At 38.3% G+C, this 13454-nt stretch overlaps 1 protein-coding gene across 1 annotated transcript; it reads right to left on the reverse strand.

The window, feature by feature from the left end:
* Positions 1-2988: 2988 nt before the first annotated feature.
* LOC127427234 (nucleolar complex protein 3 homolog) lies at positions 2989-12135 on the reverse strand. The gene is made up of 6 exons (XM_051674701.1): positions 11941-12135; positions 11728-11856; positions 9630-9693; positions 9476-9547; positions 9143-9324; positions 2989-4727 (listed from the first exon to the last, which is right to left on the reverse strand). Exons 1-6 carry the CDS (start codon positions 11974-11976, stop codon positions 4698-4700), a joined length of 513 nt encoding a protein of 170 aa, XP_051530661.1. The 5' UTR covers positions 11977-12135; the 3' UTR covers positions 2989-4697.
* Positions 12136-13454: the final 1319 nt, after the last annotated feature.

A 13454-nucleotide genomic window follows, 5' to 3' on the forward strand; every position in this document is an offset into this window, starting at 1 on the left:
TCTTATACATTTCAAGTTTAGCTTTTAAAAAACTTTTTTTCCATCATGTTAAATATTTTTTTGTTTGTTTGTTTTGTTTTTTTAAATTTTTTTTATAAAGGGTAGAGTTTTCCTGCCCATGAATGACCAAAATCACATTTCCTCCACAATCACATTCACTTGAAAGCCACTTTTATCATTCAAAACCACTTTTTTCCCCTTGTTTTGCACTTACACAGCTTTTAACTTTTGTGGTATTGCAAGCACTGCTAATATTGTTGACTCAGTATGATTTATTGCTCGTGTTTGAATTTTTCATCATTTCTTAGTCACCCTGAAATGCGTCTGCTAAATGAATAAATGTAAGGTCACGTCCATACTAATCCAATTTCAGTTTCCTAATGTCATCTGTTTCCAAAGTATGCGATAATGGAGAGTGTTTTCTAAATGCTTCATTTTCTGAGAAAAACACTGAAAATGCGAAATTTTATGTTTTCAAAAAGTATTAGTGTGGATGTGACCTTAGACAATAGAAATAAACGAGACGAGGACAACTGCATAAAACAACATTGAGCGTCATCCATACAAATGGCAATCTAATTGATTGATTGTTTTTTAGTTTTCTTGCAACTGAATGTGTTAATCAATTAATCATGATTAAATATTTTATTTAACTGGCAGCCCTAATATATACACTTAAATATTACTACAGTAACACAACACGGCTAACTGACCTTCCATAATATTTCAGTGGCAAGACCTCCCCAGTCCTCAACCTGCGATCCAAGTGCACACTATCAATAATACATTTTATTTAATTGTTTATGCTTTACGTTTAGTAAGTGAAGCTCCCACAGTGAAGTGTTCTGGGGGTTACAATACTCCGGCTCATCCAGCTCTGGGAGATACACACCGCTGCATCTCATTGTCCAGCAGGATATCGCACTTTGGGATATCAAAGGTTTACAAACATACAAGAAAAGTTCATATATTCATTCCTTATATTTCATGTATGTACTATTACAAACATAAAAGTCTCCATTAGCTCAATGGGTTGATAATGGTTTGTTTGAAAGAATGAGAGCATGATTTTATGTGACTTTAATTAAGGCCCAAACACTGAAAGTGCGGAGACTACTGTTTTTCTAAGGATAATTAGGGCCTGAGCACTGAAAGTGCATAGGCCCTATTGTTCTTCTAAGGATTATTATTAGGGGGCCAAGCAGCGAAGCTGCTGGAACCATATTGTAATTGTACTGATTTTCTTCTTTTTCTTATTAGGGGGCCAAGCATCGAAGCTGCTGGAACCCTACTGTAATTCTACGGATTTTCTTCCTTTGTTTTTTTTTTTTTTTTTTTCCTGCCCTAAAAGTGTCCCCGACAATAGTTGCTTGTGGCTATATATATATATATATATATATATATATATATATATATATATATATATATATATATATATATATTTATTTATTTATTTATTTATTTATTTTTTCTGCCCTAAAGTGTCTGGCCATCAGAGACTGCAAGTCATGGAGAAACCAAACTTGGCAGGATGATCCCAAATACACCCCCCCCAACTCAGGCACGCAAAACTTGGTATGCTTCATCTACAGACCCTCCAGACAAAATAATTACTAATTGGCCTGTATCTTGTGAGAACAATTTTAAAGCTTAACAAAACTTAGTATAGATGCACAAAAGAACATTCTGAGGTAATGTGCTAATGTTTATCAATTTGGTAGAGCTATAATGTAAGAAATAGCTATTTTTCAATTGTAATTCATGCTGTAATTGATGCTGTACATAAATAGGCTGTTGTACTTTTTGTCCACCAGAGGGAGCCACACGACAAGAAATGTCTTCAAAGAATACCAACTGTTATAATTTGTCATTCAGCCACTCCTTGTAAATCAGTAAAAATCAATAAAAGCGTCTGCTTAATGAAGAAAGGTAATAAGCATACATAAAACATAGATCTTGATTTTTTGGGGGAAATGAAAACAAAGGCTGCGGGATAGATTTAAACCCTATTTGGACAGGATTAGTTTTATATGTGGATGTGGGGGAATTTAATAATTACCAAAGCTTCAGTAATTTTAATTCCTCGTCATGTCAGTAATTTTATTTAGACTTTTTATGGTGTGCGTGTTCCCGCATTGGTAAAAAAAAAAAAAAAAAAATACAGTATGTTTTATCTACTATAAAATGCCCTGTAATAATAGGCCTTGGTGATATTAATAGCCTGCGAATTGACACATTGGTAAAAAGCCTGTAAATCAGAACTTTTCAGCTATGTTGATGCCAACAAAATGCCAAGATGCGCTTTATGCTGCTGAGTTCACTCCATGAACCTACGTCTATTTATCAAAACAGAAAATGCAAAATATATTTTACTGTGCGGCTTGCTGAAAGGCGAGCGCAGAAACAATGCACCGTTTTTTCTCCATGCTTTCATTTTGTTATTATACTGTTTTTGCTTGCACTTTAAGCAACACATTAATCCTGCAGTAACATAGTAACATAATGATTGATATATTGCGATTTGTGGCTACAGATATAGGTGGGGAAGATCTTGCTCTGAGCGCAATTTTTTTCTTCTATTTTTTCCACGTTATTCAACTCGTTCAACTCATTCTTCAAACGCAACGCGATGACACAATGTGTCCTTGGATTATTCCACCACAATGCGGCACTCTAAGAACATAATGATTTTATTATTTTAAATTAGAACACTTTACCATGGAATGTTGATTTGGAGATCAAAATCTAAATCAAATATAGTTTTATAATGTTGTGTTATTAAAAAACCCCAGGAAGAAGAGGAAGAGAAAGCTATGAATAGAAATATCTATCTACATACATAAACAGAACTATATGCCATTTACACGTTTTCACAGAGCTAACAATAAAAACAACATGCTTTTAATAATAATAATTACAATGTTTTAAATCATAGTAAGTTTCAAGTTGTAAATAGGTTTGCAGTAAAAATGTTAGTGTCAATGTCATTTGAGATGACCAATCAAATCAAAGAAGGCGGGACTCATGTTTCGAGAGGAGCAGCGTGTGGCTAGATGCAAAGCAAGTTAGTTCAGCAGTCAGTACCGTGTAAGATGTAAGTAGTGAAAATATATGGCTTTGTTCACACTGCAGTAAAAATTAGATTTTTCCTAAAATCCATTTTTTTTAGTGACTGTTCAAACTGCAAGTTATATGTGGCCAGATCAGATTTTTTCTGTTCAGAATACAGTCACTTATGCTATCATGTCCACATTAGTTGTCATAGTAATGCAACAAACTTGCGCATATTCGCCATGCATGAGATTTTAGTGAACGATATTTTACCATTGATTATGCTTTTCATGAGGGCAGTATCCAACTATGAACTTTCTTCACAGACAAATATGCAAATTTTGTTGCTGCTAGTGTTGCTGCTGCCCATTTTACAGGGGACGTCCTGTATTTTGGCCGAAATTACGATATCCCTTATGGGACGCCTTTTATCTTGGGGTCCTGTACTTTAGCAGAGAGCGAAACATCCCATTTGTGTCCCATATTAAAGCATAAAAAGGTTGGACAGTGAGACGAGGACCCACGTCCTGTGATGAAACGCTCAAAATGCTCAAGCGTCCCGTATTCGTGTGACATTCAATACTTTATCGCGTTGTGGTTTCTCGCAACTGGTATGGGTTACTGCACTTTAGTGCATCTCTTTGGGTAAGTTAAGCCAATGTCAAATCAAATCACTTTTACTGTCACACAGCCATATACACAAGTGCAATAGTGTGTGAAATTCTTGGGTGCAGTTCCGAGCAACATAGCAGTCGTGACAGTGATGAGACATATACCAATTTACAATAAACTTCAGATTTACACAACACAATTTAAAATCAAATATACACATAATTACACACAACACAATATACAAATAACAACATAGAATGTACAGTATACAATATACACAATACAGAATACACATTATACAATAAAAAAATAGTATATGTAGTGTATATAAAATGTACAGTAGGTTGTATTGTTCTGTATTGACATTCAAGCTGTCGGTTGATAGTTAGTTGCCAGTGTGTTGTTAAGAGAGAATACAATTATGACAGACCAGTGTGAGATAATAAGATTAATCAAGTGCAGTGCTGATGTATATTGATCGTGAGAGATCAAGAGTTCAAAAGATGCTTGGATGCTCTGAATGCTTGGGGGAAGAAGCTGTCATGAATTCAACTGGTGCAGGTCCTGATGCTGTGATACCGCCTGCCTGATGGTAGCAGTGAGAACAGCCCATGGCTCGGGTGGCTGGAGTCTCTGATGATCCTCCGAGCTTTTTTCACACACCGCCTGATATATATGTCCTGGAGGGAGGGAAGCTCACCTCCGATGATGTGTCTGGCAGTTCGCACCACCCTTTGCAGGGCTTTGTGGTTGTGGGCAGTGCTATTGCCTTACCAGGCGGAGATGCAGCCAGTCAGGATGCTCTCTACAGTGCTGGTGTAGAACCGTGTGAGGATGTGGGGGTTCATTCCAAACTTCCTCAGCCATCTCAGGAAGATGAGGCACTGATGAGCCTTCTTCACAATGGCCTCAATGTGGACAGACCATGTGAGTTCCTCAGTGATGTGGACACCGAGGAACTTGAAGCTGTTGACTCTCTCCACTGATGCTCCATTGATGGTGATGGGGCTGTGTTCTCTTTCTCTTCTGTATTATTATAAGAGGTTTGCAGTGCTTTGCGTACCCTGTAACATATAAATTACATATGGGTGTTTATTCAGAAGTGATGATCTCTATGCCCTGTTTACCTTCCACTGTGAGAGTTTTATAGGGCTGAAATGTGTAATAAAACAGGCTGAACTCACTTTTGAAATAACTTTTAATGAAAATTATGTTTGTAACGATCCTACTGCAAGAACATCATTATTGTATTAAATTTGAAGTGCCCTGTGAAGGCAATAATTATGCCACAAAACCTGACGTATAATAACCGTCGCACACAGCAAATTATCCGATCTGACCGTTCAGACTGAGACACAATAAGAAAAATTTGATTTTAATCGGAAACCAAATAACCTACGAATGTGATTTGGATGAGGCTTTTTTTTTTAATGTTTTTTTTAATTTAATGTGTTTTTGTCCTGTTCAGACTTTGTATTTGGTGTTTTATGCACACCAGTAGGCAGTTTCATATGTTTTACCAATGTACAAAAACACAAAAGCCATATTAGGGCTATTGTTTAAAAAAAATTTAAACTGAGGAGAAACATACTGACCTGGTAAAGCCCTCTCACAATATCAACCCACATATGAAAACAATGGTCATATAAAAATGTCATGTTTATTTAAGAATGCATTTAAATGTAATTTTATTTTTGGAAAAAGAGATCAAATGTCTATTCTTCCATTTTCTTTATAAAGTATCATCCGATTCAGTGAGGAAAAAATTTGTCCTGCAAATATTGTGAATTTGCACACAATATCCAGTGCAGGAGCCAGATTTTTGTGTAGGTAATCATTGGCAAAAGAATAACAAACAGAGTTGATGAGAGGACTAACTCACAGCTCTATCGAACCAAATATAATCAGGATATTTGCAGGTTCAGTTTCACATTATCACTTTTTTTACGAGCCCTACAGACCCTGAACAGATGAGACATGCCAGTCTGACACTTCAAGAATAGTGAATAAAAGTAAACTTTTCAGCGCATTTTCTTTGAACATTCAGTTTTCATCATCGATTTGTTGACTGCATACAGTATGTGCTGACAACATTTCTGTAACAACCGCGGTGATCGTTTTTTCATCCGTAGATTTGACCGCACTCCACACAACTAAGCAATTTATATAAATACATTTGATTGAAAAAGGCACGATCAAATATTCACCTAAACTATTGCCAGAAAAGCTTAAACACATGCTCCAGTTTGGACAACTGATGACAGCTGAATGCTGTTGCACGGGCCATTGAGCGTTGTTAAACTAACCACTGATTGCTGAGGCTCATGCCTACAAACACTGAGTTTTGCACAGAGAGCACTCTGGTATTTCAAATGGAAAGACAATTTGATCAAAAATCAGTTGGAGGGCCATACAAAGACGATTGGCGAGCTATATATTTTATTATTCTTTTTTCAAGGTTTTTGGTACTTTGTAGCACCCCCTATAAAATGGGCATGAAACGGGGTCTCTGTAGCACCCCCATTTTCACCTAGAGTCACCAAACTTGGCACATACATTGTTCTCATCAAGCCAAACAACTTTCATATTCACAGTCATTAGCTCCGCCCAACAGGAAGTCGGCCATTTTGGATTTCCTGAAAATCACAGGCTCTGAACTTTTAAATACTCCTGCTAGGGGATTCATGTGACTGGCACCAAATATGTCCATTAGGGCTGAAGTCATAGGAAGTGTCTAATATCTTCTATATGCAATGTGTGATTTAGATCAAAATTGAGATGTATGTTTAGTCTTGTGTGCTAATCACATTTTGGGTCACGGTCATAGAGCCACCACCTGGCAGCAGGAAGTGTGGCTCTTACAACAGACTTTAAAATAGTCTCTTATATTTACCCAGATATACTCTTATATTTACCCAAATTGCTTCAAAATTGTTTAGAATAATGTCAAATGCCAAATGCATGTGTCCACCTTGCATTGTTTTCTGAAAGCCACCGGGTGGAAATGGACCCATAGCTTGGGCCCGTCATCGCTGCTTGCAGCTATATTTTAGTCTTGATACCTTCACGAAACAATGAGTTTTAAAAAGTCAACATGAGATTACATTTGACCCTATTTACTTTCTTAATATGTACCTGGACTTACTGTTGAAGACTAAAATTGTCATGTTTATCAGTATTATTGATTATCATCAGTATTCGTAATAATTTAATAGCATTATTGATCATTTGCATTACATTATTCCACTTATGCTTTTACATCATGTGTCTTATATGCATTCTTACAGCCATGTGTAAGCTTTATATAGGTTGTATGTGCAAGCCTTATATAGGTTGTATGTGTAAGCTCTTACAGCCATGTGTAAGCTTTATATATGTTGCATGTGTAAGCTTTATATAGGTTGTATATGAATTGCCTTATATGAGCTGGAGTTGCATGTGCTGACGTGTGTTTTACATTATAAGGGGAGGGGAAGTTATTTTAAACTGCTATTGTATGCTTAAATACACCCTGCAAATGTAACTCCTTCAGAGAAAGATGAGAAAGATCAAGTGAGACCGAGAAAGATGAGGAAGAGAAAGAGAAAGATGGGAAAGGCAGAGAAGACCATCGCATAACACCATTATAATTAAAATTTAGCTTTCTCTCCTATGTTTGATTACTAAAGAATTAATACATTTGTTATTTCTTGGCTAAGTAACTGGTGTTTGGCTATGTGACTTCACAACAGGGATAAATACATAAATTTAAAGTCTTCACTGTGAACAATTCATCTGTGCACATTACTGCAAAAAAAAAAAAAAAAATAATAATAATAATTTGCTACACATCTGAAACATTTCTCCTTTTCAGCTGATGTCACCTAGACCGTATTTCACCCAATGGGTGTCAGCATCAAGTACTGAGTGTTGATAATGACAATGGCTCTGTACCATCCAATATGGGTCTTTTATTCTTTATTCTTTTATTATTATAATAATAATAATAATAATAATAATAATAAATCATAGTGGGGGCCTGGGTAGCTCAGTGGTAAAAGACGCTGGCTACCACCCCTGGAGTTCGCTAGTTCGAATCCCAGGGCATGCTGAGTGACTCCAGCCAGGTCTCCTAAGCAACTAAATTGGCCCGGTTGCTAGGGAGGGTAGAGTCACATGGGGTAACCTCCTCGTGGTCGCTATAATGTGGTTTGTTCTCAGTGGGGTGCATGGTGAATTGAGCGTGGTTGCCGCGGTGGATGGCATGAAGCCTCCACACACGCTATGTCTCCGTGGCAACGCGCTCAACAAGCCACGTGATAAGATGTGTGGGTTGACTGTCTCAGACACGGAGGCGACTGAGATTCGTCCTCCGCCACCCGGACTGAGGCGAATCACTATGCGACCACGAGGACTTAGAGTGTATCGGGAATTGGGCATTCCAAACTGGGAGAAAAAGGGGAAAAAAAAATAAAAAAATAATAATAATAATAAATCATTAATATTACTACAGTGAATATTACTTTTTACTATACAGTAGTTTTTCAGGCATCTAGCTTTGATTTTGAATTGTGCTTTTATTTTAACGTGTGGTGTCCGGATAAACAGTTCGCTACATGGGCCAGTGTGATCGTTAAAGCGCAAATGCTGTGATTTAATTCTATAAATGTGTTGCTCGCTTCACAGTGGCTGAGTGCTCTGCTCTGTCATCTCATGTAAAGTGAATGATTCTCAATGTCTGTGGAGTTGCCTGTGTATGAGTGGTCTGCTTCACACATTCATATAAAGCACGCAGCTCATACAGACTAAGATTGCAGCCTTTCACAGTTTAATAATCACACTAAGAAATGTTATGATTGTAATTTGATTACAATGTAAAAGGAGAAACAGAGCACACGCTCAAAAAAGCAGCCATGTGTCAGTCTAACAGCGTGCGGGGGTCGAATTCAGTCAGTACTCGATACCACCGGTACTGCAGAAACACTGATATCATGATATCTTTTTTATTTTAGTATCGACTTGGTACTGACATACCGGTACTTTTCACATCACTACGTTGAACTATTTTTAAATTGACACTGCATCTCAAAAACACAGCGCTCATGGCGTGATACACTGAAAATAACTACGAGACGCTACAATCAACGATCAAAGTCGGCCATCTAGCGCAAGTTCAAATAGAAAAACAATTGTACTGTGTAAAACAGTACAGACACATACAAGATCACATCATGTGTGAACAGCCCTTTAGCTGACAGCTGCCTATGTAGGCAGTAGACAGCAAGGCATCTCACCAGGTTTTGGAACAGAGCCAATAAGTGAATGACATGTAATTAATTACAGCGGTACAGTAATGTCATGAATTTACTCTGCTGTAGTGAGAAATGGTATATTTACATTTACCTAACTTGTGTTAATTATTCATAAACATTCTAAGACTAAAGCTAAACAACATGATCAAAATATATCTGTAACTGAAGGAGAAACTGCATTTGCTCACATGCATCAGTGTCCTATTGGCTGCCAGGATGCCCATGCAAGAGTCAGGCAGCACGTGCAGACTGAGCATGCTCAGTCTTTTAACGAAGGCCTGCGCCCTCTGCAGGGTGACCTGCTCCCTGCGCTTGGTCAGCATCACGGCCAAGCACTGCAGCACGATGGCAATGTCTTCATTTGCACCTCCTGCAGTCAATCAGAGACAACGGAAATACTGTGCATTAGCTCAAACACATGCACAGGGTAAGTGGCAGGATGTTCTTACAGATATCAAATAACTCTGTGTCACTGCGTGCCCTCAGGATGCCAGAACAAAAAGAGACATCGGCGATCGTACCTGCATGCATAGTCAGCAGCGTTTTGTACAAGTGGCTATAGAATTTCAAAGGGTCGATGTTGAGGACGTCACCTGTTGGACACAGAGCACTGTGAGATATTTCAGCTGGGCTGGAGCAGGATATTCATGAAACCAGATACAGGGTGGTACTAACCTTGTCCTGAGAGGATGTGGAAGGATGTGAGAATGCAATGGAGACTCTCACGATCTGTTAAATCCTGGGAAATGAAATGAGCTGAGAAGTTAATGACTGAAACTTTTTCGACTTTCTTAGAAAGGTTAAGTTATGGGGCATGTGGTGATGGGCTCATTTTGGACTCTAACTTAACTTAAAGCTGAAGTATGTAATTTTTTCAGTGTACTTCCTTCTATCCAAGCTTAATATACAGAGCCAGCTACAAGTCATTCAGAGGTTAATTTTTTTTTGAAAACTGTAAACACTGTCTCTGTGGCACTATAAATTTCCTGTGTTTGTTTAGAGCTACCCACTTATACCCGCCCCAACAACATTACTCAACCAATGGTGTGAGTTGGGGGCGGGACTGTCTGACGGTTCAAAGAACAGCAGATGAGGGGCATATTAGGAAAGCTGTTTTGAAAACATTGTTTATTTTTGCAATTCCATCGGTGGCGCTAGTGTCGCAGAAATTTCATCAGCTTTAAAGGGGTAACGACATGCCTTTTTTATGATTCTAATATGTTCCTTGAGGTTCACTGTTATTAGTAAAGAATTTTGCACAAAAAAACAGTCATATGTTTGTAAAACATGATAATTTTCCATCCTCATTCTAACTCTCTGTCAGAAACGCTTGGTTTTGGTGCTTCTTCTCTAAGACTTGACAGTAAACGCCCACTGTTCTGATTGGCTCTCTGCTCTTGATTGACCTGCTCTCTCCTTGCCATCTCACTGGTACTGGGTAGGGCTATGGAAGTTATAAGGTAAAGTAGTTGTTGATGTGTTGTTGTGGAGGCGGTCAGATGCAAATGTCTACCACAGTGTGACTTCAAAATGTGGTGGAAGTAGAGAACAAGTCGTTTTGGCAGCTTGGTTTCAACAAATGCTCTTTTCGCAGCGAGGAGGATGTTTTGAGTTCTGAAACTTACAGTATGTTTTTATAGTTCAATGACCACTTAACACCGATCAGCCACAACATTAAAGCTACCTGCCTAATATCGTGTAGCTCCCCCTCATTCCGCCAAAACAACGCCAACCCACATCTCAGAATAGCATTCTGAGATTATATTCTTCTCAAACCAGCCCATCTGGCACCAACTATCATGCCATGCTCCAAATCGCTGAGATCAAATGATGGTTGATGTGAACATAACTGAAGCTCCTGGTCCGTATCTGCATGATTTTATGCACTGCACTGCTGCCATATGATTGGCTGATTAGATAATCACATGGATGATTGTTGGTGCCAGATGGGCTGGTTTGAGTATTTCTGTAACTGCTGATCTCCTGGGATTTTCACACACAGCAGTCTCTAGAGTTTACTCAGAATGGTGCCAAAAACAAAAAACATCCAGTGAGCGGCAGTTCTGTGGATGGAAATGCCTTGTTGATGTAGCGGTCAACTGAGAATGGCCAGACTGGTTCGAACTGACAAAAGTCTATGGTAACTCAGATAACCGATCTGTACTATTGTGGTGAGAAGAATATCTTCTCTATTCTGAGATGCGGGTTGGCCCTGTTTTGACGGCATGAGGGGTGCCTACACAGTATTAGGCAGGTGGTATTAATTTTGTGGCTGTATATGTTAAAAGATAAAGGAAAATTTGATTTTTTTTTTTCTTTTCCAGACTTCATACTGTTCAGACTTAGGGCCCTATTTTAATACAGCTAAGCCTTAAGCATAACCATCGTTCCAGTGCTATGGTGCTTAGCAGTGACACACAAATCATGGTTTGAAAAGTCAATGATTGCTCTTTAATATCATCTGCTGGTGGCATCTCCAAACTGCAAATGCAGGCGCTGTTTTTAGACTTTGCGTCGAGATCAGACGTGCTTCTCAGACATCTTAGCGCAATGACCAATTTCTCAGGAAAACAGCAGATTTCATTTTGCACCACTTCATTAGCATACAATACACCCACAGTTTGTGCACATAGCTTTTCAAATCTTTGCAGCAAGATACTATATGAAAGACATAATCAAACACTTATGTTATCACTAAACATAAATAATGACAGAATGTTATTTTGTATTTTGAAACTGTTTCTAGTTTCAGCGCAGTTTAGTGTCACTTTACCTCTGGTTTCACGTCATAGTTCCTGCTCTTGACCACGCCTGAGATAACTTTCACCGCTGCCAGTGAAGCCTGACCCACTTTATCCTGTTTCAGCAGTTTCCTGACCACTTCACAACACATCTCAGACACCTGAACACAAATTTTAACACTGTAGAACCGCACAGAAACCTAAAACTCTCCTCGACATGTAGAGTTGATGGTGGGCAGACTGACCTTCCTGATGGGGTCGTTCATCAGAGGTACTATCATTACTATAATGTTGTTGTGGAAGTTGAAGTGTGGCAAGGCCACTAGCAGCTCACAGATGCACCTGATGGCCACTTCAGCAAGACTATTATAACACTGCAGAGACACAGCTCGACTGCCCTTCTGCTTCCAGACTGAAACATCAGCGCATTCACTGGTGAGAAACAATCAGCGGATGGGAAGCTATGGTATGGACAAAAGCAAAGAGCACTAATTCTACTTTCTATTCTATTCTACATACATTCTCATATAAAAAGTGTGCCTTATAAGGTACAAGGGACATCACTGGGGTGGTGCCCTTCAAGGGAACCTTTTTTGTACCTCTAGTTAGAGCTAGTTGTACCCAAAGGACCTATTGTCCCATAAAAAGTTACATTGATGTGTTTTGTTCCTCTGTTCTCCTTGGGTACAATAATAATAATAATAATAACCCCTAGAAGGGTATAACCCCAGTGACAGCAATTATACCTGACAAGGTACAGTTTAGTACTTCTTTTTTTTAAATGTAGGGGTTAAGCAAAATGACATATTTTCAAAATGGTTTAGTTGGTCTTAAAGGGATAGTACACCCAAAAATGAACATTCATCATTTACTCACCCTCATGCCATCCCAGATGTGTATGACTTTCTTTTTTCAGCAGAACACAAATGAAGATTTTTAGAAGAATATCTCAGCTCTGTTGGTCCATACAAAACAAGTGAATGGTGATCAGACCTTTGAAGCTCCAAAATACACATCAAGGCAGCATAAAAGCAATGCATATGCCTCCAGTGATTAAATCAAAGCAGTATGACAAGTGTGGGTGAGAAACAGATCAATATTTAAGCCTTTTTTTTTACCATAAATCTCCACTTTCATTTTACATTCTTCTTCTTTTGTTTTTGGCGATTCGCATGCTTCGTTCATATCGCCACCTACTAGTCAGGGAGGAGAATTTTTAGTAAAAAGGGACTTAAACATTGATCTGTTTCTCACCCGCACATATCATATCGCTTCTGAAGACATGGATTTAACCACTGGAGGCGTAGGGATTACTTTTATGCTGCCTTTATTTGCATTTTAGAGCTTCAAAGATCTGGCCACCATTCACTTTCATTGTTTGGACAAACAGAGATCATATCTCCATTTAAAATATCTTCGCTTGTGACTCGAGTCAAGTTTGAGACGACACGAGTAAATTATGAAAGAATTATCATTTTTGGGTGAACTATTCCTTTAACTAGTGGTGTGAAATTATACATCAGGGCTTAGACTTGTATAATATATGATACAATACAGGAGGGGTTTGACTAGTATAACATGATGTCAAACAGTAGGGGCAATAGCAAGCTCAACTGTCATTTAAAGCCTTAAAACAATTGTTACTGATGTCCTTACAATGCACTGTAGGACTGTTTTTCTCCATTGCCCTCACATTATGCTGAATACTTTTATTACATTAATGCCTAGAGTATAAGTACAGTAAACAACTCTGTAATTC

The sequence above is a fragment of the Myxocyprinus asiaticus genome, chromosome 36, assembly GCF_019703515.2.
Source record: "Myxocyprinus asiaticus isolate MX2 ecotype Aquarium Trade chromosome 36, UBuf_Myxa_2, whole genome shotgun sequence".
NCBI lineage: Eukaryota > Metazoa > Chordata > Actinopteri > Cypriniformes > Catostomidae > Myxocyprinus > Myxocyprinus asiaticus.